The sequence below is a fragment of the Artibeus jamaicensis genome, unplaced genomic scaffold, assembly GCF_021234435.1.
Source record: "Artibeus jamaicensis isolate MK-2021 breed Jamaican fruit bat unplaced genomic scaffold, CSHL_Jam_final contig_3126, whole genome shotgun sequence".
In the NCBI taxonomy this organism is placed as follows: Eukaryota; Metazoa; Chordata; class Mammalia; order Chiroptera; family Phyllostomidae; genus Artibeus; species Artibeus jamaicensis.
In genome coordinates, this window is record NW_026521723.1 from 18,756,174 (window position 1) to 18,783,983 (window position 27,810).

The 27,810-nt window shown below is 37.2% G+C and overlaps 1 protein-coding gene across 3 annotated transcripts in view; it reads right to left on the reverse strand.

Moving 5' to 3' along the window:
- Positions 1-228: 228 nt before the first annotated feature.
- The window catches only part of IQCB1 (IQ motif containing B1), a 56,999-nt gene continuing 29,417 nt past the window's right edge, over positions 229-27,810 (reverse strand). For 2 of the 3 annotated variants that reach the window (XM_037142273.2, XM_053663174.1), the window contains 8 exons: positions 25,720-25,898; positions 23,391-23,500; positions 22,808-22,917; positions 15,753-15,895; positions 13,918-14,066; positions 6,877-7,008; positions 4,762-4,918; positions 229-742 (listed from right to left, as the gene is read on the reverse strand). In XM_037142273.2, coding sequence (XP_036998168.2) covers positions 513-742; positions 4,762-4,918; positions 6,877-7,008; positions 13,918-14,066; positions 15,753-15,895; positions 22,808-22,917; positions 23,391-23,500; positions 25,720-25,898 — 1,210 coding nt within the window. In that variant the 3' untranslated portion in view covers positions 229-512. The remainder of the gene's footprint in view (positions 743-4,761; positions 4,919-6,876; positions 7,009-13,917; positions 14,067-15,752; positions 15,896-22,807; positions 22,918-23,390; positions 23,501-25,719; positions 25,899-27,810) is intronic. The other variant, XM_037142275.2, reaches the window with a different exon arrangement.

The window sequence follows — 27,810 nt, forward strand, 5'->3', positions numbered from 1 at the left end:
CAAGATAGAAATTTAGTTCAAACACTGTTTTGTAGAAAATAGTAAAATGTCCTTCAGTTGACCATTTCTTTTCCTCACCTTTAAAGGAACATACTTTCTTATATTAACAGAAAAATAGGAATTCTAATAATGAATGTGGAAAGTTCAAATAATCCTGACGAGTTTTTCAGAACTGTTGAAAATTTTATTTTGAGAACACCTGTAATTGGAAAACAGCAGAAACAAAAAGAGAAATATCACATTTTATAAAAGCAGCAGAATAACATTCTGAGTTTAGTTCCACAATAAAAGCTACACCAATCTGTGTGTGTGGCCAGGAATGGAGAGGTGGAAAAAAATTTAAACTTGAGATAGAGGTAGAAGATAATTCTTTGCTTGCTTCTTATAAATCCTGTTTGAAGAACCTCTGAAAAACCATAAGTTAGGATAGGTCTAGTCTACTAGCATGCCAGAGGCAGAACCAATATAATCTCCTGAAATACAGGACTTGAATAATTCCTCAGGATAACTCCTTAAGGAGGTTTGGTGCCACCAATGAATAAAGTTCCTAACTCTACACTAAGTTCATCCTTTGGGACATCAATCTCATCTCCTGCTTCTTCCCCAAGCTTTTTCCACCAGGGTGCTTGTATATGCTTCAGAGTAGTAAGATGATCCTGCTTGGCCTTGGCCGCCACAGGTCTGGATCTACTCAGGAAGAGCTCAGGTTCTTTCCATTCTGCCTCCTTCAGATTTGGTGCCTCTGTGGTAAATAGAAAATAAACAGGTGAATGGAAGGATTCTGTACAAATAAGTAGAAACTTGAAAACTACCGAGGTGACAGAAAAATAAAAATCAACCTGCCTTTTGACCCAGCAATTCCACTGCTAGGATTATATCCTAAGAATTCTAAAACATCAATTTCAAAGAACCTATGCACCACAATGTTCATAGCAGTACAATTTACAATAGCCAAGAGTTGGAAGCAACCTAGGTGCCCGTCAGTAAATGAATGAATCAAAAAATTGTGGTACATATACAGAATGGAATTCTATGCAGCAGAGAGAAAGAAGGAGCTCCTACCATTTGCAACAGCATGGATGGAACTGGAAAGCATTATGCTGAGTGAAACAAGCCAGGTGTTGAAAGACAAATACCATATGATCTCACCTTTAACAGGAAGCTAAACAACAAAACAAGCAAGCAAGCAAAATAAAAACAAAGACACTGAAATAGAGAACAGGGGGACAGCAACCAGAGGGGAGAGGGGAGGGAATTTAAGAGGAAAAAAGGAAAGGGATTTAGAGGAACAAATATAAAGGACACAGGAACAATAATTAAGGGGGGGGGGAAATGGGAGGGAGGTGAGGAGCATGGGGCGGGGTGGGCTGGGATGAGAGAAATAGACAGAAAACTATATTTGAAAAATCATTAAATAAAAAATAAAAAAACACATTTGTTGAATGAATGCTGCAAACAGTGACAGAACAAAAGAAAACTACTGAGGTGAAATTCTGCAAAGGTAGGGAGGGACATGTCTAGATGATGGCATGTGACTATTCCCAAGTTACAGCTGTGGCTGATAGCAACTGCACCCTCTACTTCACTTTGTGTTTAAAAGAACAAAACAAGATGTAGGTTTATTTAAAAGCAGGAATCAGGAATTCAAAAAATAATAGCAGAACTCCATTCAGTGGAGGAGAGGCTCAGTTATGTCCACATATCCATTCAAAAATACAAACTTTGCAAGTAATAGCATTAAACAGATGACCCTGGCTTTCTCTGCTCCATATATAGCTCAAGTGTTTCAGAGGCTGACTGAAACACTGAGGCTTCATGGATGGGATATCTCATTAAATATACTAGTAAGGATAACACAAATTAATTTTTGTGCAAGCCGTTCATTGAGAATTATAACATGGCACTGTAACCACTGTTACCATCTACTTCTAAAATATGATCAACAGCTTGTGAGACTACATAACAGAATCTGGCTAGTAGGTCTCAATAGTCCTAAAGTTAATAACTTTGAGTTGATACACATGAATGATAGCAAAGCTAAGGAAGTAGTTAAGAAGGAGGTTACGGGACTTCTGGCTAAGGGAGAGTCACAGGCAGACTTACTTGGCCTCCTTGCACAGCCATAAGAAGGATAACAACCAATTTAAAAACAAGAAACAATCATAACTGCCAGAAAAATCAAACTATATACAAGTCCAACAACCAAGGACTTAAGCCATTTTCAACTTCTGGCCAAAATGGAGGTGTAGGTGGAAACACTGTGCTTCCTCGCATAACCAAGTGTAAAGACAATAAAGTTTTAGTAACAAAAAAGCAACCAAAACACAGAAAATTGAACTGTACAGAAGTCCGACAAGAACCATTCAGCCAGACTGGTAAGAGGGGTGGAGTCAGCAGCTGGCAGAGAGGAGTCGAGCAGGAAAAGGTGGCCGGTGGACCCAGGCGCACAGGCAGCGGTTGGCGGATCCCAGGTGTGAGGTGGCAACAGGCGAACCCAGTGAGGGCATGAGGCAGCTGGCTGACTGAGGTCACACATTTGTGCGCAGATAAATCAGGCAGAGGAGCAAGCAGCGAGACAGACCGCGCAACCCAGGGCTCCAGCACTGGGAATTAAAGCCAAAAAGCACCAATTGGAAAAACTTTTGGGTCGGGGTTCCAGGAGAGGCTCCTAGGCTCAAAGAGTTCGTTGAAGAGACCCACAGGGTCCTGGAGGGTGCAAACACCCAGGAACCAGCACCAGGGGGGGGCCCAGTTCACTTGCAGGAAACAGCAGAGGGGACTGAAATCTGAGTGAGAGCAGAACAAATGCTATTGCCCCTCTTTGACCCCACCACCACATACAGCATCACAACCCAGCAACTGGGTCACCCTGCCCTGGTGAACACCTAAGGCTCTGCCCCTCATACATAACAAGTGCAAACAGACTAAAACATTATGGTTCAAGAAGAACAGCTCAAAGCTCCAGAGCCAATACTTCTAAGTGACAAAGATATAGCAAAACTTTCAGATGCATAGTTCAAAACACTGGTGACTAGGATGCTCACAGAACTGGTTGATTTTACTTACAAAATTAAAGGAACAAATGAAGGCTAAACTAAGTGAAATGAAGCGAAATGTACAGGAAAGCAATAGTGATGGAAAGGAAACTAAGACTCAAACCAAGGGAGTGGACCGGAAGAAAGAAACAATGACCAAACAGAAAAGAATGAACAAGAATTTTTTTAAAAAATGAGGATTGGCTCAGGAACCTCTGGGATATCTCCAAACATACCAACATCTGACTCATAGGGGTGTCAGAATGAAAAGAGTTAGAGCAAGAAAGTGAAAACTTATTTGAAAAAAATAATGAAAAGAAACTTTCCCAATTTGGTGAAGGAAATCAACATACAAGTCCAGGAAGCTCAGAGAATCCCAAAGAGGGCCACACCAAGACAAATCATAATTAAAATGCCAAAGGTTAAAAATAAGGAAAGAATCTTTTTATTTTTTATTTTTTTATTTATTTATCTTTAGAGAGGAAGGGAAGGAGAGAAATATCAATGTATGGTTGCCTCTCATGAGTCCCCTGCTGGGAACTGGCCTGCAATCTAAGCACGTGCCCTGACTGGGAATCAAACCACGATTGTACGGTTCACAGGCCCGTGCTCAATCCACTGAGCTACACCAGCCAGGGCAGAATCTTTTTTTTAAAAAGATTTTATTTATTTATTTTTAGAGAGAGGGAAAGCCAAGGAGAAAGGGAGAAAAACATCAATGTGTGGTTGCCTCTCGCATACCCCTACTGAGGACCTGGTCAGCAACCCAGGCATGTGCCCTGACTGGGGATGGTACCAGCAACCCTTTTGTTCACAGGCTGGCGCTCAATCCACTGAACCACACCAGCCAAGGCAAGGAAAGAATCTTAAAAGCAGCAAGAGAAAAGGAAACAGTTACCTACAAAGAAGTTCCCATAAGGCTATCAGCTGATTTCTCAAAAGAAACCTTACAGACAAGAAGGAGCTGGAAAGAAGTATTCCAAGTCATGAAAAGCAAGGATGTATATTCAAGATTACTCTATCCAGCAAAGCTATCATTTACAATGGAAGGGCAGATAAAGTGCTTCCCAGATAAGGTCAAGTTAACAGAGTTCATCATCACCAAGCCCTTATTATATGAAATATTAAAGGGACTTATTTAAGAAAAAGAAGATGATCAAAACTAAAGCAGTAAAATGAAAACAAACTCACAAATATCAATGAAAGAATCTAAAAAAACAAAAATGAACTAAGCAAAGAACTAGAACAGCAACAGAATAGTAGAAATGTAGATCACATGGAGGGTTACCAGTAGAGGAGATTAAGGGGAGAATGGGGGGAAAGGTACAGAGAATAAGCATAATTGGTAGGTATAAAATAGAGAGGGGAAGGTTAAAAAATTACAGGAAATGGAGAAGCCAAAGAACTCACATGAACAACCCACAGACATTAAAAAAGGGGTGGGGATGGAGGGAATGGGAGTTCTGGGCAGAGGGGGACAAAGGAGAAAAATGGGACAACCTGTAATAGCATAAAGAGTAAAATATACTTAATTTAAAAAAGGAGGAGGTTATGGGATCTGCATCATTTGAGAACATTGGGTGCTGGTATGATCTAGAAGTAGAAATTTTTGAAGACAGGAGATGGACTGAAAGACCACTTTTGGTGTTTCCCTTCTAAAGATTTTGGATGTCATGAAACCATGTATAGGTTCCTTTTAGGAAAGACAAATAGAATGAGCACATACTTATTAACTGTTCAATGTTGGTGCTGATCTGTGCCTTCAGAGCCTCCCTGTGCAGCTGGGCTCTATCTTCTAGGGCTCTGCCCATGAAGTAGTGTTGCAGTCGTTCTTGTGCTTGGGAATGGAGCTCCCTGCTGGCCACATCTGACATCTGAGAGCCCTGGGAACAGAAGACAGGAAAAATTGTCACAGGAAGGGCAAATGCACCAAAGTATGTTTCACCCAACCACTCAGCAGAGGTTACAGAATGCTTAACTGTCTCTTATCAACTGAATGGTATGACTGATGTCTACCTTCTACCTTGTGCAAGCATTTAAGCAGACTTAAAAGCTGTTTTAGATGAAAATGCAGGTAGAGAAGTTTGTTTTTGGTATGCCCGCTCTCATGTGTCACTTCCTCACAGTGTGGTTTAATGGGGGGGAGAGGTAAGATTAAGAAACAATGAAAATTACAAATGGTTTGGCAAAGTGACTGGCCTGGAAGAGAAGTAATAAGACAAACCCTCCTGTTCTGGACTGCACCTGGTAAGACTATCTTCTGATAAGACTATTTTACTAACCTTATTTCCAAACTTATTTAATCCATAATGTTATGACTGCTTCTGATCTCATAGCATGAGGGACAAAATCAGCCAAAGGACCATGTTCTTTTGGCTAGTCAGCTAATTTAAAAGGAACTTAATTAGTTTCGAAAAGATTGAAATAATCGTTACAAAGCTGATAAAGATTCTGCTACCACTAAAGTTCCAATCCCTGGATCTTATAAGCAGCTCTGTTCCAGCGAACATCTTACTTTTCAGCCATGGAATTTTAAACAGCTGTACTAGATTACGAATAAAGCAGCACTGCTTTTTAAACAGGAATATGCATCAGAATCACAAAGTGCATTAAAGAGAAAAAGGCTACTGGAGACCTAAACATAAAACCTAAAACTATAAAACTCTCAGAAAAGATGGAGGAAAAACTTCATGACATTGGACTTTGCAATGATTTCTTGGATATGACACTGAAGGCACAGGCTACAAAAGAAAAAAACTGACAAACTAGACTTCACCAAAATGAAAAATTTTTCTACATCAAAGGACTCTATCAACAGACTAAAAAGTATGTCCAAATAATGAAACAAAATATCAATATCTGCAAATCCTATGTCTGATAAGGAATATCCAAAATATATAAAAAACTCCTAAAACTCAACAACAATAACCTGATTTAAAAAATCAACAAAGGCTCTGGCTGGTGTGGTTCAGTGGATTGAGAGGTGGCCTGCAAACCAGAGGGTTGCTGGTTTGATTCCCAGTCAGGGCACATGCCTGGGTTGCGGGCCAAGTCCCTAGTGGGGGCCACATGAGGGGCAACCACACACTGATGTTTCTCTCTCTCTCTCCCTCCCTTCCCTTCTCTCTAAAAATAAATAAACAAATAAATAAATAAAATCTTTTCAAAAAATTGGTAAAGAACCTGAAAAGATCTTTCTAAACAAAATGGACAAAAATGGCCAATAAACACATGAAAAGATGCTCAAAATCACTAATTATTAGGGAAATGTAAATTTCCACATTACATCATTTCACTTATTAGGATGTAAAAATAACATGTTGGTGAGGATGTAAGGATAGTCTTGCTGATGCAGTGTGGAACTTAACTGACTTGAAGCAAAGTCTCCTCCTGTACTACTGAGTACACCTCTAGGTCCTATGAAATGATATTGAAGACTCCAAATCCACTAACTCTATGGTAAAGCAAGTGTATTACCTTATACCAACAGTATATGTACTTATTCACCTGAAACACTCTGTTGGTGAATATCATGTACTAAAGTAATGTAACAATGAGTCCTGGCTGGTGCGGCTCAGTGGATTGAGTGCTGGTCTGTGAACCAAAAGGTCACCAGTTCATTTCCCAGTCAGGGCACGTGCCTGGGTTGCAGCCCAGGTTCCTGGTTGGGAGCATGTGACAGGCAACTGTTTCTCACACAAAGATGTTTCTCTCCCTCTCTGTCTCCTTCCCTCCCCCTCTTCCTAAAAACAAACAAACAAATAAGATTTACTTTATAACAAAAAATATGGTAAAATAAATTAATGTACCACTGATACAACATAGAAGGCTGGATACATACTGGATGTTTTCTGACATAGTCATCCACTTGCTGCTTCAGTTCAATCCTACATGCATCAGTGAGTTCTCTGAGTCCTTGCCAAGGAGCATGTAGTTTCTTTTTCTTACGGCATTTTGCTAGGAATTTAAGAGTCTGAAAAACAAAAAAGATCTGTGATTTTTCTTCCCTAATAGAACTATTTTCTTCCTACAACATATAGAAGCAACAGTACTGCAATGGTTGTTAAGTGAGTGTGTACAAGGAAACAGCTGGGACTGTGATAGGGGTGAGAGAGAACAATGACTTTTTAATTACATTATTCTATAGTGTTTTAATATTTTAAGAGGATACATTCATGTATTATTTGTACAGTAAGCAATAGAGAAGAAAAAATAGAAAATAAGCATTGGGTTCTATTTTCAACTGCAGTTCACTGTAAGTGTATGATTTGGGGCAAGTCACTCATATCCATAGCACAGAAAACAGCAACTCCAATTCTCTTAGCCTGCATGGGTGTAAAGATCAAAGAGACAATCTAGAAGTAAAAGCTTTATAAATGATGTTCTTCCTCATGTCCTTTAGAATGAACTTCTAGTAAAACAGGAAATCTTGTTAAGAGGCAAGATTTAAAGACAAATTTGAAATTATTCTGCCCAATTTTTTAATTTTTCTCCATTCTTTGTAACTTTTATCTCCATTGAAATTACAGGTTCATACTGTTTAAGGCAGAGGTTTTCAACACTTTTCATCTCATGGCACACATAAACTTACTACTAAAATTCTGTGGCACACCAAAAAATCAGATTATATTTTCAATATAATATTGAAATTATAATTATATAAAATGTAATATTTTTCAATTGAGAAAAGCTATTGTGCTGGCTGCTGTCATTTTTTTTTATTTGACAATCTAAGGGAAAAGAGGTCAGCACCCCTGACTAAATTCAGGTATTGCATGTTTTAAAAGTTCCTGTGGCACACCAGTGTGCTTGCTCTGTTACACCAGTTGAAAATTGCTGGCTTAAGGAGAGACCTGGAAAATCCAGCTCACTGCCTATTTTTGAATAGGTGTGAGTTAAGAATGTTTTGGTTATTTTTTATACATTTTATATGGTTACAAAGTTTAAAAGGAAACTTTTGTACATATGAAAATTATATAAAATTCAAAATTCAGTCTACAAGTAACGTTTTACTGAAATACAGTCACACTCGTTTGTTTATGTATCATCTACAGCTTCTAACTGCAGAGGTGAATAATTGCTATAAGACTGCATGGCCTGCAAAGCCTCAAAAATTTTACTGTTTCATGCTTTGCCCAAATAATTTATTGATGTAATTCTATTGTTTAAAGTGCCAGTTTTATAAGAATTAACAAAAACACTGTATTTCTCTGCTTACTTACCATGTTCCCTCCCCCCAATACAACTTTTAAGTCTTTCAGATTTCTTTTGATGCTTATCTCTATTTACTTTTCTGTGGTTTTTCAGATATAGTTATCCATTAACTTTCTTGTATGGATGGAAATAGAAACTTGGCTCTTTCATTGCTTGTACTCCCACATACTTTCCATGTCACCAAACATCAAATATTAGTTGCACAATAGTTACGGTGTTGTAAAGTACAGCATAGGTAATACAGTCAGTAATATTATATTGAGTATGCATGATGCCAGGTTGGAACTTGAAATACTGGGGGAACCGCTTTATATAGTATATGACTGACTAACCACTATGCTGTACACCTGAAACTAATACAAAATATTGAATGTAAACTGTAACTGAAAAATAAAATTAAGAAAATAAATTATATCATAATTTCAGTTAAATCAATGTTCATGTTTACACAATTATGAGTACATAAAGTCTATTAGTTTTTGAACAATACAGTGTATAATTACTTTTCCTTCCTTGTATATTTTTTATTTTCATTGGAATTTAAAATTTACTGTTTTCTTGTGCTTAGTTTTCTATGTACCTATCACTGATTACATATCACAAACTCTGCTCTGTCAACACATTAAAACACATCAGGCATTCTACCAAACTCATTTTATTGGAAAGTGTTCTGGAGCTTTCTAATGTAGCCCAATTTGGATCGATAGCTCTCTATGGCTGGTGCCTAGCTGTCATCCTGAGATTTCATTCACCATCATCTTGGTGAGGTCTTTTCATCTGTTTCCCGAATTCTATGTTGTCTTATTTCTTGGGTATTCCTTTGTTTTAGAGATTCTGTGATGAGAGACTAAAAAATCTAGTTTACATCTTTAGTTTACATTACCTTTAACTGATGACTGATGGGTGTAGAATTCTAGTTGGAAATCGTTTTTGCTCAAGCATGTCACAGCCTTACTGTAACTGCTTTTCATTGCCAATGATGCTATTGATAGGTACTTTGTCTCCAGTGTAGTTCGCAGTAATGTAAAATAAATGTAGGTGTGTCTCTGTCATTACATTGGACACTCAGTGAGTCTTTTAGTCTAAAATTCATGACTTTCAGTTTGGAAAATCTTGAATTATTTGATATCCTCTCCTTAGGTTTTCTTTGTCATTTGCTTCAAATGTTGGGCTGTTTGACCTCCTGGACTGGTTATCTTTTCTTTTTTGCCCTGCTTTATATTTTCCCAAACCTTTTCCCCTAACCCTTTTATTATGTCTTTCATTTTTTCTGTTAAATTTTATTCTATTTTTTCTCCTTATAAGCATCCTGGAATTTTATTATTTTCTTTTAGCTTTCTGAGGAAATAATAGATTTTTTAAAGGTTTACTTATTTCTGCAATTTTTCTATTTCTACCAAGCAGTTTTATTCAACCTTAGCTCTCCTCAGATTTCCTGTGATACTTTCAGCTGGTATTTAAGAGAGAGCACTAAAAAGATGTTCAGAAATTCTGAGCAGGTAGGTGGGTAGGGTTTATCTACTGTGTACATCAATATAGGGCTACTGAACTGAGTGGTTTCACTAGAGTACCTGATTGTAAGTATACTTACGACTTTTCCCTTTGGCTAAGGGAAAAAGATTTCAGATTTCCCAAAGAAAACATATTCAATCTGCTGTGTGCAGGAAATCAGCCTGGCTGATAGCACTATGGGAGCTGAGATGAAAGAAAGGGCTAGTGGTCTTCACATTCAGTAGGTAAAATTTCCCTTATACCCGTCTTTTTAGTATGGTACTCAAGCCTTCAATTGTACTTGCACCTTCCTGTCGAGAGATCCTCTTATTTACTTTGATTCTTCCATTTCTTCATTTTTCTTGCATGCTTCCTGTCTTTGCTCTATCTTGTTTTTAGCACCACCTTTTTTTTAAGTTTAGTACCAAAACTTTCTAAAAGTTTTTAAAAAAAGTTTAGTACCAAGTTTTAGGCTTATGATGTTTTGGAACATTTGTTCTGCTGCAGAACAAATGTTCCAAAACAGAGGAATCTCTGCCCTTAGATCAGAAAAGCCCACATTGATGTTTCTCTCTTTTCCTCATTCTTTGTCATTTCAGAACTTTCTGAAATTGTATTTAGTTCCCAATTTTTATTTGTTTTTTCAAGTGCCAATGGTGTGTTTCACTAAGTGCTTTTGTGGTTGGTCTGTGATGGATATGTGTAATGACACGATAGTACTTTTCTGCTACAATCAAGTAGCAAGAATTAACCATCATTCTGCCTAGGGACCAAATACATACCAGCAACCATTACCTTCCTGTAAACTTCTGAAAAGATGAGAATACAAGAAAAGAAAATACTGGAGCATTAAAAGGGAAAAGCTAGCCAACTTCAAATTAAATTCCAACACTATACCACTACAGAGAACTCCAATTTGTCTATATAAGTAAAGATGTAAAATTTGAACTTAGCAAGTCTACATCGGGTCTTTTCAATTTTTAGCTACCTAAAAAGCAATGCCCCTGCTTTTGCAGAAGGTAAGGAAAGAACAAAAATTAAACAACAATGCCCCCTTTTCTGTGAAGGACACTAATAACCAGTTCCTCCTGAGGGACGAGTTAAATAAAATGATAATTCTACTTTTTCTCTGTGAAACTGATGAATAATTATTTCCTTTTCTTTCTTATTGAGGTCAACTTCAGTGGCAACAAAACTACAGGGTGAGGCCCTGGCTGGTGTGGCTCAGTAATGGACTGAGCAATGGCCTGAGAACCAAAGGATCCTGGGTTCGATTCCCAGTCTAGGACACATGCCTGGGTTGTAGGCCAGGTTCCCAGTAGGGGGAGTGCAAGAGGCAACCACACACTGATGTTTCTTCCCCTCTCCTTCTTCCGCCTTTCCCCTCTCTGAAAATAAAATCTTTAAAACAAAATACAGGGCAGGGCAAATGTAGGTTTATAGTTGTTAGTATGTGAAACAGAGTTCATTGTTGTATTATTATTTATCAATACTATTATTTTCCATATGAATAACTGTAGACCTACTTTTGCCCTGCCCTGTACATGTAGCTTTAAATTATGTAGTAGACACATTAGAAAAGTACAAAGAGTGTACTTGAACAATAAAAAATTAAAATAAAAAGAAACAGGTCAAATTAATATTTTGTAAAGTTACATAAACATAACTCAAATATGTAAAGTATTAGCATTTCAACATAAAATCAATTTTAAAAGTTATTATTGAAATATTTAACACTTTTTTTTCCATAGTAAGTCTTCAAAATCTGGTGGGTACTTTCCACTTACAACACATTTCAATGTGGACCGGCTACACGTAAATACTCAATAGCCACATGTGGTTATTGGTTACTGTACTGGAAAATAGAAATCCAATTAAATGTATGTCTTAGAAATGGATGCTTAAAAATGTGGCAAATGTGTCCTTTACTAACCATTTGCCCTGTTCTAATTTTCCCTACTAATTTCCTTTCCTTTCTGTACTGTCATTTTTCTTTCTCTTTTCCCTCTTTGAAAGTAATCTACTTTCCTTTTCTATTTTTGACTATCTTTGCTTTGGCTTCACTGTTACTTTTATTTTATTTTTGATTTTAGAGAGAGGGGAAGGGAGAGAGGAAAGAGGGGGAGAGAAACCCTGATGTGAGAGAGAAACATTGACTGGCTGCCTCTTGTACCTGCCCTGGCCAGGGATCAAGCCTGCAACCCAGGCATGTGCCCCAACCAGGAATGAAACTGGCAACATTTGGGTTTGCAGGATGACATCCAACTAACTGAGCCATGCTGGCCAGAGTTTTACTGTTATTCTTAGTAGTGAGTTACAAAGACTATAAATATGATCTTGACCCATATCTTTTTTAACCTTCAGTGGAGACCCATATTCCTCTTTTTGGGTAGTTAAGGTACAAGGCAGAGCTGATGAATTTTGTTCCTCTTATACAACAGGAAAGTGTGAAAGCCAAAACAACTTTGCCTGCACAGCCCTCAGATATTTTCCTATGCTGACCCCTGCTTTTCTGTCAAAGTAATAATGGTGGATAAATTAAGATATTTCACTTTAGGGTAAATGACCCTTTTACATACAAAGTATTGGGCTTATCTAAATCAGGCAAGGTAATTAGTCAACTCAATAAGGACCCTGTTGATTATCTGACAGGGGAGAGTTTTTAAAAGGAGGTTGTCATGAGGTAAAAGTATCAGAATGGACGCAAGGGGTCCTCTAAAGGAAATGTCTCCAACAATGACATCCATGGGTTACTCCTTAGATGGCCTTGCTTAGCAGAGGGTTCATATCAGGTGTTGGTGCCACTCTGCTGAGTGGCACAGGTTTGTCTGATGCAGATATAGCCTGAGATTAAAAGCCTGAGGAAGAAGGTGGCAAACATTGATCTTTCTATATTCCTAGAACTTAAGTTAGCCTTTTTTTTTAAATGGTTAAAAAAAAAAATCTTTGTAAAAGGTTAATCAGAGAATTCAGCAAAGAGACTGTTCAAAATCTATCACTGTGTAATACCAAAATTGGCCTGACATTCAATAATAAGGGGTTGTAAAACTAAATGCTATAGGACCTAAAATACTAATATGAAAGTTAACCATGTATAATAACCAGATATTAGGAACACTGGTCCTTAAATAAAATAAATAGCCTTGTACTGGGATTTTCCAAAGTGTACATAGTAAATATACATATATACACATGCATATGTATATATATGTATGGATATATTGTGTACATATATGTATACACTGCAGACAACTCCTGGGAAAATTATCATTTAGGAACAACTTTCTAGCCCTGGCCAGAGAACTCAGTTGGTTAAAGCACTGTCCTGATACGCCAAGATTGTGGGTTTGATCTGTGGTCAGGGCACATATAAGAATCAACCAATGAGCCCTGGCTGGTGTGGCTCAGTTGTTGAGCGCTGGCCTGTGAATCAAAGGGTTGCTGGTTTGATTCCCAGTCTAGGGCACATGCCTAGGTTGACCACCAGGACCTCAGTGTGGGGCGTATGAGAGGCAACCACACACTGATGTTTCCCTCCTTCTCTTTCCCTCTGCTTTCCCCTCTCTAAAAAATAAAGAAAATAAAATCTTAAAAAAAGGGAATTAACCAATGAATGTATAAATGAATGGAACAACAAATCTATGTCTCTCCCTCTCTAAAATCAATAAATAAAATGTAAAAAGAAAAAAAAACCCTCTCTATGGCTCAAAAATTATAATGATCTCATTATATCAATACTTTACTTGTGCATTACAAACATCAAATATGACATACTGCACTTGCATAGACCTTTGCAATTTACAAGTTGAAATCCACTTTCCCATGTATTAGGTCATCTGATCCAAACAACCACCAAATGAAAATGGCAGGGTAGACATCCATTCACATATCAAACACATGCTGAGAACTGACAATAAGTAAAACTTAATTCCTTATACTTGAGGTGCTCACAGCTCAAGTAAGAAAGAAAAAAATTAACAAACATGCTGTACATCATAAACATGTATAAGGGTCTATGAATGTGCTAAGGACTGAGTGTCTAAAGGGTAAGAAGATTCTTATTTTATAGAGGAGAAACTAAGGCTCAGGAAAGCTAAGTGGCGTGACCAAGATTTCACAGGAAGTAAACAGCAATGTTTTTCCTAATCCAGTATTCTTTTTACTACATCAGACTCACTGCTCTCTGAAGTATGACAGCTGCTTTATATTCCACGAGAGATGGCTTCTGTTGGAGAAAAATTTTCCTTTCCCTGTACCCTCTCCAATGTTTCTGGATAATCAATGCTGATTTCTCTTCTATTTCCCGATTATGTTTTTCCATCTGACCTAAAAAGAGGATAGACACCATTACAACCTACTGACCTCTATGCTGTATCAAATTCTGGAATTAGGACAATGATAGTAACAAAAATATTGCAGTCCTTTTTAAAAAAAAATACTTTCACTTAGTTTCCCAATTCTATTATTTTATAATGGTTCAAAGATTTCAGAAACAAAGAACTCCAAAATGTTTCTCAGATTTCAGATTATATAGCTTCTTTGGAGAAAAGATTCATAAAATGTTTTGTGTCACAGGAAAAAAGGGCTGAAAATACAATGGCAAGAACATTTAGAAAAAAGAATCACCAGTACAAGGTTAGAAAGTCATTTAGTACTTCCACAGGGAAAGGGAAAAACAGATCTATGTGTTATCTGTGTTTCCAAAATTCTCTTTAGTTCACTTGGTTCAACAGATGACTTTGTTTTTACTTTCTGTAAGTTGTTTAGTATATAATAGGCCAGGGTTCACAACAGCTAACTGTGATAGAATAGGCATTAGAAGGTAATAATAAAAAGGGATGTATTTGAGAGATAGTACAAAAAAATTGATAGGATTTATTGACCAACTGAATGGAGCAAAAGAGAGGGAAAAAACTCTAGGTTGTTTCATGGATGGGAAACTGAGCAGACTATTGGTACAATTACCTGAGAGTGGGAATACACAGAGAGGAAACTAGAAGGGGGTAGATCAGGACTAGATTTTGGGATGTTTGTGACTAGCTAAATAAAACGACCCAACAGGCATCTTGGCTACAAAGCTATGTTGTCCAATATAGTCAACACTAGCCAAAAAAACAACAAACAAATAAATAAAAACCCCACAACCAACCAACCAACCAAAACTACTTAAGTTTAAATAAATAAAGTAAAAAACTCAGGTTTCAAGCACACCCACTAGCCATATTTCAAGTACTTGAGCCACTTCCAGCCAGTGGCTAAGTTTGGATAGTACAAATACAAAACATTTCATTTGTTTTAGGAGGGAGGGTGAGAATGGAGACAAGATTTCAGAGTGCTCAACAATCAGTCAGTAGTTGAGGCTACAGTCATGGATACGGTACCACAGGAAGAGCAGCCAGAGAATAATAGGGTGGAGATGCAACACTGAGAAGCAGCAGTATTTATGGACAGGTAGGAAAATAAGAAACTAGTGAAGGACACTGGGAATGAGTCCTAGGAAGGACAAACAAAAAAAGACCTTGAAATTAGTCAGATCTCTCAGACTATACTTTAACATGAATTTCAGCTTAGAGTGTCAAAGGTGACAAGAATGTGTTACAAGGTTTGTACTGGGGTATGAGTAAAGTTTCTGATGGCAAAATGTTGATACTCTTAACTCCAGCTGTCAATTCCTGAGATTCTTTTTCTATGTCATTGACATCTATCTTTAAGAATATGTTTGCAAAAATAAATAAAATCTAAAAAAAAAAAGAATATGTTTGCCCATTTCACTAATTTATCTAAAATATAAGAATAGAAAAATTAGTGGAAAGATAGTTCATCATCAAGCAATAGGCCTTGATAAGAAAAACTAGGAACTATTTTTAACTCAAGAAATTTAATAAGGTTTATCTTATTAAAAAGGAAATGGTCCAAATTTTAAGAAAGAAATTGCCAAGTATCTAGGAAATCTGGTTTATTACAAGATATCCTAAACATTCTTAAACTGATAAAATTGATACTGCTACCCACCTGGATGAACTATTTCAAGCATACTCAGCCGTAATTCTCGGGAAAGTCTCATGGCTCTCTGTCTTTGAAGCTGCAGTTGTAATCTGCGGTCCTCTTCTTCCTTCTGCCTATTTAGTTCCAGTAATTTCTTTGCTCGTTTAGATCTGTGATGGAAACAGTAAGTACCATATACAAAATTTTCGTAAATCCTATGTCCACTGAGAAGTATACGAAAAATGCTTAAACTCATTAGTATGTGTATGAGTACAGACAGAAATTTTTTTAACATAATTCCTAGTGTTGTTGGAGTATAATGAAATGAATGTTCACATGCTCTTGTATACAACCTTCCCGGAGAAATATTTTTAAAACATATCAAAGCCCTAATGTTAACCAATTAATTCCATTTCTAATAATTTTCTTAAGGTAAAACCTGATATGTGTGCAAAGATTTATGTTCATAGATGTTCTCCATAGCATTGCAACAGTAACAAGTTGAAATCCATATATCCTACAATAGTGAGCTGGATAAATACTGGTTCATTCACTTGATAGGTACTATGAAAAAATAAGAATTTCAAAGAATATTCATAACATGAGAATATACCAACAATCTAATGCCAAATGAAAATAAAATCAGGACATAGAAAAGACCCAAATTCTGTTAAAAACATATGTATTTATAATACCTATATAGGAAAATAAATGGTTAAAAACAAATTTTGACAGAGATCTATACTGCATGGAATGATTATGGATGTTTTAAATTTTCTTCATGTTTATCTATTTCTCAATTATTAACATTACCTTTATAATATGTGGCCACAAAATTTTATTTAATTAGTATTTCTGCACTATCTGCCTTTACTCACCAAACTTTCTCCTTAGCCATTTCCAGCCAGTTTTGAATGCTTCCTACATCACTACTAAGGGGATCACATATATCAGTCTCTAGTAAACATATTATACTAAAAAAGCCTTCAGATAAGCATAGAAAAAGAAATCAAAGAGGATGAGAAAAGAAGCAGAAAGCAGTATTTATCTCTATAGACTTAATTTGCATATACCTCACTCAAGAGTATTTGCTTTCTCTTAGATTCTTATACTTAAACTGCCAACAAATGTGGTATTTGCTATAGCTTTGTAGTCTTAAAAGGCAGACATCGTAATGGTATACAGAAGGTTATAATTTTTAATTCAATTTCTTTCAAAAAGTCAAGAAAAATTAGACATGAGTTTATTTATTTTTTAATATATTTTATTATGCTATTACAGTTGTCGTATTTTCCCCCCTTCACTCCCCTCTGCCCTGCACACCCCCTCCCACCCACATTGCCTACTTTAGTTCATGTCCATGGGTTATACGTACAAGTTCTTTGGCTTCTACATTTCATATACTATTCTTACCCTCCCCCTTTCTATTTTCTACCTACCATCTATGCTACTTACTCTTTGTACCTTTTCTCCCTCTCCCCCTCCCACTCCCCTGTTGTTAACCCTCCATGTGTTCTCCATTTCTGTGTTTCTGTTCCTGTTGTACTTGTTTAGTTTGCTTTTATTTTTGTTTTAGGTGTGGTTGTTAGTAACTGTAAGTTTGTTGTCATTTTACTGTTCATATTTTTTATCTTCTTTTTCTTAGGTAAGTCCCTTTAACATTTCATATAATAAGGGCTTGGGGATGATGAACTCCTTGAATTTGACCTTATCTGAGAAACACTTCATCTGCCCTTCCATTCTAAATGAAAGCTTTGCTGGATAGAGCAATCTTGGATATAGGTCCTTGCTTTTCATGACTTGCAATACTTCTTTCCAGCCCCTTCTTTTTGCAAAGTCTTCTTTCATCTTTTTGCTGATAGTCTGATGGGAACTCCTTTGTAGGTAACTGTCTCCTTCTCTCTTGCTGCTTCTAGGATTCTCTCCATTTTAATCTTGGATAATATAATGATGATGTGCCTTGGTGTTTTCCTCCTTGGGTCCAACTTCTTTGGGACTCTCTGAGCTTCCCAGACTTCCTGGAAGTCTATTTCCTTTGCCAGATTGGGGATGTTCTCCTTCATTATTTGTTCAAATAAGTTTTCCACTTGTCACTCTTCCTCTTCCCTGACTGGTACCCCTATAATTTGGATGTTGGAATGTTTAAAGATGTCCTGGAGGTTCCTAAGTCTCTCCTCATTTTTTTAAATTCTTGCTTCTTCATTCTTTTCTGTTTGGTCATTTCTTTCTTCCTTCTGGTCCACACCGTTGATCTGAGTCCCAGTTTCCTTCGCATCATTATTGTTTCCCTGTACATTTTCCTTAGCATAGCCTTCATTTTTTCATCTAATTTGCGACCAAATTCAACCAATTCTGTGAGCATCCTGATCACCAGTGTTTTGAACTGTGCATCTGATAGGTTGGCTATCTCTTCATTGCTTAGTTGTATTTTTTCTAGAGCTTTGATCTGTTCTTTTGTTTGGGCGATTTTTTTTTTGTTTGTTTTAACACACCTGTTACGTAGTAAGGGGTGGAGCCTTAAGTGTTCACCAGGGCAGGGAAACCCATGTTGCTGTGTTGCAAGACTATATGTGGTGAAGTGTCCTAGAGGAAACAATGGTGCTTGCTCCACTCTCTGCTGGATTTCAGTCACTTCCCCAACTTTCCACAAGCAAAGTGGGCTCTTTTGGTGCTGGTTCCTGGGTGGGTGGGCTTGTGTACATTCTAGGACCCTGAGGGTCTGTCCAACGAAGTCTCCTGTGAGGCTGGGAGTTTCTCCTGCTGTCTGAACCCCCACAGGTGTTTTCAGTCAGTGGTTTGAGGCTTTATTTCCCCTGCCCTGGAGCCCTGGGTTGCTGGGTCTGTCCCGCTCCCCAGTTGTTCTGCCCGGTTTATCTGAACGCGGATGTGGGACTGCCAGGTCCACCCGCCTTACCGGCCAGCTATAGCCTTGCACATCCCACCCCACAATCCACTGCCTCGCTGGGTCCTCTAGCCGCTGCCTTGCTGAGGTCCTCTCCACCTAGCTGCCTGTCTCCACCCCTCCTACCGGTCTGGATGAATGTGTCTTCTTTCACTCCTTGGTTGTCGGAGTTCCATACAGTTTGGTTTTCTGTCAGTTCTGGTTGTTTTTTGTTTTTAAATTGTTCTTATTTTGGTTGTACAAGGAGGTACAGTGTGCCTATCTATGCCTTCATCTTGGCCAGAAGAGATATAACTTTAAAATAAAGTATTTTAAAGTAGAGAAGTCATAAAATAATTTTGATAACATTTCATGTTTGTTGTTTTCTTTCAATTTCTTAACTGCTACCAATTACAATGTGTTTTCTTTGGTTTTACACTTAGGCCAAAGTTGAAAGTTTATTTGTTTCAAAATGTCTTTCTTGATCATTCCAAGATGGCTGTGAATTGGTAGAAGCTACACTCACATCCTGTCAGCTCCAAACTGGACTCGTAGTTAATTACAGAGCAATCTACCTAAACAAGCAATCAAAAGCTAGTTGAACAAATGTATTATAACCAAGGGTTTACAGAGAAAGTCACACACAGACTGTTAAGAAGCACAGAGACATGGAAAGGGCTGGCCCCTGCACACAAGTGTGGCTGTTGAGAATCTGGAGAAATATCTTGGCTGCAAAAGTACCCCTTGAGGGGTGTGGGGTCTCAACTCCATGCCAGATCCCCAACCCAGAACACCAGAGCTGTGAAGAAGTACACCAGAGTCAGGAAAAGGAGCTCATGTAACATTTGGCGGTGAAAATCAGTGGAGGTTCTGTCTGCCTAGGAGGGAAGGGAATATGCTTTAAACCCAAGTGCTCTCTTAAAGGGCAACACACAGGATCTTGATCTTGGACACTTACTAAGGGCTCTGGTAGAGGGAAGACAACTAAGCACATATGAGAGTTATTAAGAGATCTGGGTGATATGGCCCCAAGGAAAGAGCTGTAGAGTCAGCTACAGAGGTCTGAGGTCCCTAAGCTGAGCCCCTATCCCATACTATACACAGACCATTTTCAGACCACTATACTCAGACTATACCATTTTCCCAGGATCGAACACTTGTATTCTTACAGCACCAGCCTGGGAACTGCATTAACCCATCATCCAACTACTGTCAGCACCACCCAGCTGAACTTGAGTGCTGCAGGAAGGTCTGTCTGCTGGCTGTACCCAACAAGGATGTTCGATGTGCTCTTTTTCTGGGAAAACTCTTGGCAGGCACTCATTCACTGAGCTGTGTAGCTTTGGAGCAGGGGCCACTCTTCTCTTCATTATGTGCACAGATGTAGCACACGAAACTACAATAGGGGACTCATTTGACCTTCCTACCAACTCCCACTGCCCCATGCTGCTGTGCTTGCTCCTGCAGAAGGGCTGGCTGGCTGTACCCAAATGGAACCTGCAGTGCACTCCTACTGGAACAATTAGGGGCAGAGACTCAAACAAAGACTCAGTGGAATGGCTCTGGAGTAGGGGCTGCTTTTCCCACATTGAGCGCCTGCCCATGCTAATCCCAAGCATGAGATCCACTAGCCCTGTCTTCCTGACACAAGTTGCCCACCCTATTGAGCTTGTGGGTCATGGAAGAAACTGTAGATTGTGGTCAGCCTGGGCCCATTCTACTGTCTGTCTTTGGAAGGCTCTTGAGGAAGACCAGTTAACCTCAGTAGGCAGTGAAGCGGTAGGCGAGTGGAGGCAAATCTTGGGGTGCCTTTGGCCTTTAACTGATCTGCCCCTGGTTCGAAGTTGGGTGAAGCCAAACCTTTTATACAGCTTGGCTTCTCCCATGTGGGCCTTTACTGGCCCAGTAGAGGCAGCCACAGTGAATCACATGATAGCTCCAGACAGGTAGCCAAAGACTGGTTATAGGCAGTGTCTGACACTGACCTTCCTGAAACCCCACCCAAGTGCACCCAGAACCAATATAACCAGTGGTGGGCTTCAGACCACACCAAAGCTCAACCTAACTAATCATACAAGTGGCACACTCAAAGACAGATTCTGGCAGGCACCAGACCTTGCTAGGGACAACTCTACCTTGGTGGGCAGCCCCCACACAGTGGCTCACACACTGTAACTAAGGTCAGTTCTTATAGTCAGCCAACCTGACGGTTAACCCTATCCACAAGTGGGCCAACAGCATTCATGGCTCAACTACAATAGGAGGGTACACATAACTCACACAAGACACATTCCTGGAGCATCTAGCTCAAGCGAACTAGGAGATTTTGCCACTGAGCCCCACAAGACACCTGCAACATAAAACCACAGTAACAAGTTTGGGAGTCATAGCAGATATACATAATATACTGAGACAAAAAAGGGCAGAAAATGAGGAAACAAACATGCCCCAAATGAAAGAACAAGAGAAATCCCCAGATAAGGAATTAAATGAAATAAAAGCAACAAAGATTCCAGATGCAGAATTCAAAACAATGGTTTTAAGGATACTCAAGGATCTTAGGGAAAAATGATCTCAGTGAGAATTTAAACAAAAAGATAGGAGGCAATAAAAGACATAGAAACTGAAAAAAAGAAAAACAGGAATATCTAAAATAAAGAATACACTAGAAAGAATCAACAACAGGTCAGATAAAGCAGAGGACTGAATCAGCAATTTAGAGGACAAGATAACAAAAAACACCCAAGAGAGCAGGGAAAATAAAAAAGAATTTTAAAAAGTGATGAAAGTGTATAAGACCTCTGGCATAATAACATCAATTATAACAACTTCCGAACAATAGGAATACCAGAAGGAGAAAAGAGAGATCAAGAGATCAAGAATCTGTTTGAAGAAATAATGGTTTAACCAGACGAATGAAAAAGACATACCTGTTCAAAAAGCACAGAGTCCCAATCAACATGAACCCAAAGAGGCCCACACCAAAACACATAATAATTAAAATAGTAAATGTTAAAGACAAAGAAAGAATCTTAAAAGCAGTAGGAGGAAAGTAGTTACTGAAAAGGAGGCCCCATAAGACTGTCAGCTAATTTCTCAACAGAACCGTTCAGGCCAGAAGGGACTGGCATGACATATTCCAAGTAACGAAAAGCAAAGTGGAAGCAAGACAGTCAAAAAGTGAGGTTCATCGACTGAAATGACTATAAATTGTAAATATGATTCTGGATTCATATGATTTAATTTCATGTTTGAAAGCATGCATGTGCATACACACACACACCACAAACAAGTTAGCTCTTAGATCATTTTATGAAAACGTCATTTATGATAAAGAATGCATTTCTCATGCAGTCTAGCTTAAAGCTAAATTTTATTAGTTCACTATTTTAAAATATTTTTATAACTGAGAAATGCAGCTGCACTTACTAAGAGTTTCAGTTTGTTTGTTAAAAAAAAAAACCACTGACATCTGCAACATGCAAGTTTCACTTTAGCAAACTAAAATTTAGCTTTAAGTTAGGCTGCATGAAAAATCACCTCTGAGATGGGTCTATTTAAGTGACCTGAGAGCTAAGTCACTTACATGTGTGTTCTTTTCCTTACCTCTAAGAACCTGATAGGTTAGTCATATCAAAAACTAGGCTATGTCTTTAGCATTTCATTTTTAGTCTACTTGAAATAGACATGAATGACAAACTATGTCATATCTCAATAACCTTATCTATTCATGCCCTATTTACTGAGAAAAATAAGGTTGACATACTTAAATACATACACATGTTTTTATCATAACTACATATAAACAATTATGGCAATTTTTGGTTTAAAAGGTTTAAAAAGGTAATCGACTATCACAGGCTCCTCCCTTAGGCTTAGCCCAAAAACATCTTATTAGGTTAATAAGGCTGTATATTTGTTACATTATAGTCTTGTCTTACATTATGCCCTTTTCTTTGAAAGTGCATCTAGTTACTCAGAAATGTACAGAGTGCTGTACTGAGCGCTGTTACTCAGAAATGTACAGAACAACAATGAAAATAAGAATAATAGAAACTGATTAGAAAATTGAAAAAATAAAAAACCCAAAAAACAACCTCAAAACCCCAAACCCAAATCTCTACATTTTCACTCAGCTACACTTTAATTAAGATGTATCTAGCCCTCTTGAGTCATCGTTCCTCTCACCCAAATTTTTTACCTGAAATTCCTCTGTAAAATAATTACAGCAGATGGAAGCTTCTTTAATCTCTTCCTAGTTTGGAAACCCTTCCAATAAGCTTGAATCAAGCAAGCTGCTTGATGTAGTTTCTGAAATAAAATGCCAGAATTAACTGAGAAACATCTCTAAGAAAGACTTTTTTATTAAGTTTACCTCTTAAACCATCAGGCCTGAGGAAATATTAGTATCATCTCTAATTGTTAGGCATGAGGCAACATTTTCTTAGGCCCATGTCAAGGAAAGTATATGAATATTAAACCTGACCTCCTTAAGGAAGTATGTTAGGCTCACTTAGGCAATATCTAAAATGTGGACTCAAGGTATGTTTAGACTCAAGGCTAAAAAATAAAAATAAAAAAGGGTCTGGTGTTAAAATTCAGTCCATAAATAATCCCCTTCCCCATCAAATTATGGCTGCTCTGGATCTTGGCAAATAACTAAAGAAAGGAGGAGAGAGAAAAAAATAAAAGATTTAAGAGGCTACCACTCCAAATTTTGAAATTAAAACATTTACTGAAATGTTAGCAAGTATCATGCATATCATTATTTTATAAATTAATACCTGCTCTTCTACCTCCTGATGGACCTTAGGGCTTAAAAGGCGAATGAGCTGTCTAAATTCTTGACAAAACTCTGTCCCAGGCTCTTGTTTATTTAGTAGGTTTCTGAGTCCTGAAATGGAATAAAAAAAGATACAACTAATACTAATAAAACATGATTTTATTAGCTAATCTGTTAATTTGAGGTTAAAAGGGCTGATTTAGAAACAAAAGCACATAACAGGATCAACCACATAATTTTGTTTTTCCTTATCTCAAAGACTTTTAGAGTAAGGACTTTAGGATACTCCTCTGTTCTAAGAGTTCTTATGTGCTCTGTCCTAAAAATTCTTGTGCAATCTGATGCAAAATCTTTTTAGTCAATCTCTTTAATTAAAAAAGGGGAGTGGAATCATTGTGGTAAGTCAAAAAGTAGAGATACATAATTTACTTTCTGTTTTAACATAACTACCTTAAACTGAAATATTTTTAAAAAGATAATGAATACAGACTGAGTAATACCTACCCAGTGGAAACACTTAAGCAGGTTTAATAATCAGTCATTATTAATTAAAGTTACTGTTAAATGAAAATATACAGCACTGTAAATAACTTGGGGCAAATCAATAGGTTCCTGAGCAAATAGCATAGAAGTGTTACAACACAAAATATTGCAGTCTCATTCCAAAACAAAACAGAACACTATGAGGTACAAAGTATGTACAATTTCCAAGGCATGTTGAAATGACATGTTATAATGTATTTATTAAATGTAAGTAAGTAAGCTATAATGGCTTTGGAGTGTACAAATGGGAAAGCCACTATATGAATCTTTCCACAATTCTTACTCTTTTAAGACTGAAGTTCTCAGGGAGCAGGGTGGATGGAGGCAGAAGAGGGGCTGGGGGAATAAATGATAATGGGGAAAAAAAGACTGAAGTTCTCAGTAGTATAAGTAATTGTAAAATATCTTGAAGAAACTGAGTAGGTTCTACTATTAAAAAAAGAAAGGGAAGAAGGATCATTAAGATGAAATTCCTTTATAATGAACTCTGCTGGAATACTTGCGTTTCTATAGAAGAAATTACAGATTTACAAAATGTACATCTAGCACAATACCAACTAGATGGTTTTATTACTGACACTTTCTCTCCCTCTCTATCCCTATAACACAAAATAATTACAATGTTCACAGCGATGACTGGTACAAGGCAAGTTAGTAAAAGCGTACCAACAAAAATTATAGAACAGCCCTGGCTGGTGTGGCTCAGTGGATTGAGTGCCGGCCTGGGATCCAAAGGGTTGTCGGTTCAATTCCCAGTTAGGGCATGTGCCTAGATTGCAGGCCAGTAGGGGGCACTCAAGAGGCAACCACACATTGATGTTTCTTTCCCTCTCTTTCTCCCTCCCTTGCCCTGTCTTTAAAAAAAATAAATAAATCTTTAAAAAAAATTATAAAAGGACATTTTGGTATTCAATACATCACACTGCATTCTGATCTTTTAAATTTTCCTCATAATATAATCCTGTATAAATACATATATTTAATAAACTAGAATCCTTTTCCTCACTATAAGCAAATAGACTGAATAAGAAAATATACTGTAGTGACTGACAACTCTGGCTAGCAAAAAAATAAAACAAAGCTAACATATAACTTTCCTTGAAAAGTTAAAAAAAAACTGTAATCGTAAGTAAATTACCTAACTTTTCTGTTTCTGTTCCCACTGCTATAAAAAAAAGAATAAACAGCCCTCATAGGTTATTATAATGATTCGATATTTTAATGCATTTAAAGTATGTAGAATAGAATCTAACACACAGTAAACCTTCAATTAAATGCAAACTACTATATGAGAATGGTAAAACATTAAGCCCTTTCTACTTTAAATTTTCTGACTTTTTATTCACATATACATTTGATTTAGCAGTGAGGGAAATGCTTTGTTTTTGAGGAATGTTTGTTTTTGAGCAGTGAAGGAGTTAAAGAGTAATTATTAATTGATGTAAAGATCAAAAGTGCAGTCAATTGTCAAGCACAGCTCTGTTTTCCTCAGTAAAGTTAGTCTTGGTAAGGTCACTGATCTGTTTGGTCATAATTTTATAACACTGTATGGTATATTCAATACATACATGTTTTGTCAGAGAGAGAGTAATTATTAATTGTCAACTCATCAACAAGGTACCGTATGCTGTCTGTGAAGACAGGAAGACAGCTTGATTACACAAATACTTTTTCCTTAAATGGTTATCTATTGTGATAGAATTTTATTTGCACATTTCGATTATTGCCTTTTTCAATAAAAATGTTATTTTTTCAAATCTCAAGAAAAGAAAGAATAAATGTACTACCTTTGTAGCAGGTACTTAGTCTTAGTAAAATCAAAATTTCCTGATGGGATTGTGCCATAAACAGTAGCAGCTTTGTAGCAGTATTTCTCATGACTGGACTAAGAGTTGATAAAAGCTTGAAAATAACTTCATCTAGAATTGAATGCAGCGTTTTTGCTTCTATTCTGAGTAAATCACCACTAATAAAACAAAATTAAAAAAAAAGAAAAAATGTACCATTACTAATTGATATATACATATCACAACAAATTAAAGATAAAATGTTCAGCAACTTGTTGTCTGGCTGGCCTGATCCAAGAAGATAACCATTTTTAAAAAATATGTAGCTTAGTTCCAAGAATGAAGCACAATAAATCAATTAGTATTTACTGAATACATACTATATCTAAGGCACCATGCTAGGTAAAATAGGGAATACAAAGTAGCCAGAGGCCCTCTCCTCATAAAAACATACAACCAAATTGTGGAGTAAAGATAAATGTGTAAAATATTAAATAGATGACTCAAAAGCTTCAAGACAATAAGATAGCCACAAGACAGTAGTACATGGTTCATTGTTTAATGATGTATGGAGACAAAAATACTTGACTGTACCAGCTAGAAACTCCAGTACAATGTTCAGAAATGGCATTGTTCAGGGTGGGCATTCTTGTCTTGGTCAATATTACAAGGAAAGCATTTAGTAATTTACCAGTAAGAATCTCAACTGTCAGTTTCTCCTAGATGTTCTTCAACAGGTTGAGAAAGTACTACCTTCTGTCACTACTATACTAAGAATTGTTTTGTTTTAAACTGAATTTATTGGGGTAATATTGGTTAATGAAATTATATAGGTTTCAGTTGTACAATTCTATAATAAATAATCTGTATATTATATTGTGTGTTCTCCACCCAAGGTCAAGTCTCCTTCCATCACCCTTAACCCATTACACCCTCTTTTACCTTTCTCAAACCCCCTCTCCCTCTGGTAATCATCCTACTGTTGTCTGTGTCTATGAGGCTTTTTTGGGGGGTGGGGGGGAGGCTTAATCCCTTTACTTTTTCCAGTCCTCAAACTCCCTTACATATGACAGCTGTCAGTCTATTTTCTGTATCTATGAATCTGTTTCCATTGTATTTATTTTGATTAGATTTCACATAACAGTGAAGTCATATAGAACTTGTTTTTCTCTAACTGGCCTATTTCACACAGAATGACACTCTCCAGGACCATCCAAGGCATCACAGAAGGTAAGATCTCATTCTTTTTTACAGACGAGTAGTCTTCCATTGTGTAAATGCACCCTAGTAGTTTTATCCAACCATCTACTGATGGGCGGCCTGGGCTGCTTCCAAATAGTGGCTATTGTAAATAATGCTGCAGTAAATATAGGGGTGCATATATTTTTTCAAATTAGTGTTTCAGGTTTCTTCAGATATAATCCCAGAAATGGAAATGGCTGCATCATAAAGCAGTTCCATTTTTAAGTTTTGCAGGTAACACTATACGGTTTTCCACAGTGGCTGCACCATTCTTCATTCCCATCAACAGTGCATGAGGGTTCCCTTTTATCCACATAATTGCCTATACTTGTTTGCTAATTTATTACTGATAGCCATTCTGACAGGCATGAGATGCTATCTTGATGTGGTTTTAAGTTGCATTTCTTTGATGATTAGTGACGATGAGCATCTTGCATATGCCTATTGGCCACCTGCATGACCTCTTTGCAGAAGAGTCAATTCAGGTCTTCTGCCCATTTTTATATCGGTTTCTTTTCTTTTTTCTTGGTGTTGAGTTTTATAAATTCCTTACAAATTTTGGATACTGACCCACTATCAGATACATCATTAACAAATTCATTCTCCCATTCAGTGGGTTTTCTCTTCATGTTGTTGATGTTCTCCTTTGCTATGCAAAAACTTTTCAGTTTGATGGTGGTCACATTAATTTTTTCTTTTGTTTCCCTTGCCCATGAAAGTATATCAGAAAAAAATACTGCAATGAGAAATGTTTGAGATTTTACTGCATATATTTTCTCCTAGGATTTTTATGGTTTCAAGTCTTACATTTAAGTCTTTGATCCATTTTGAGTTTTTCTTATGTATGGT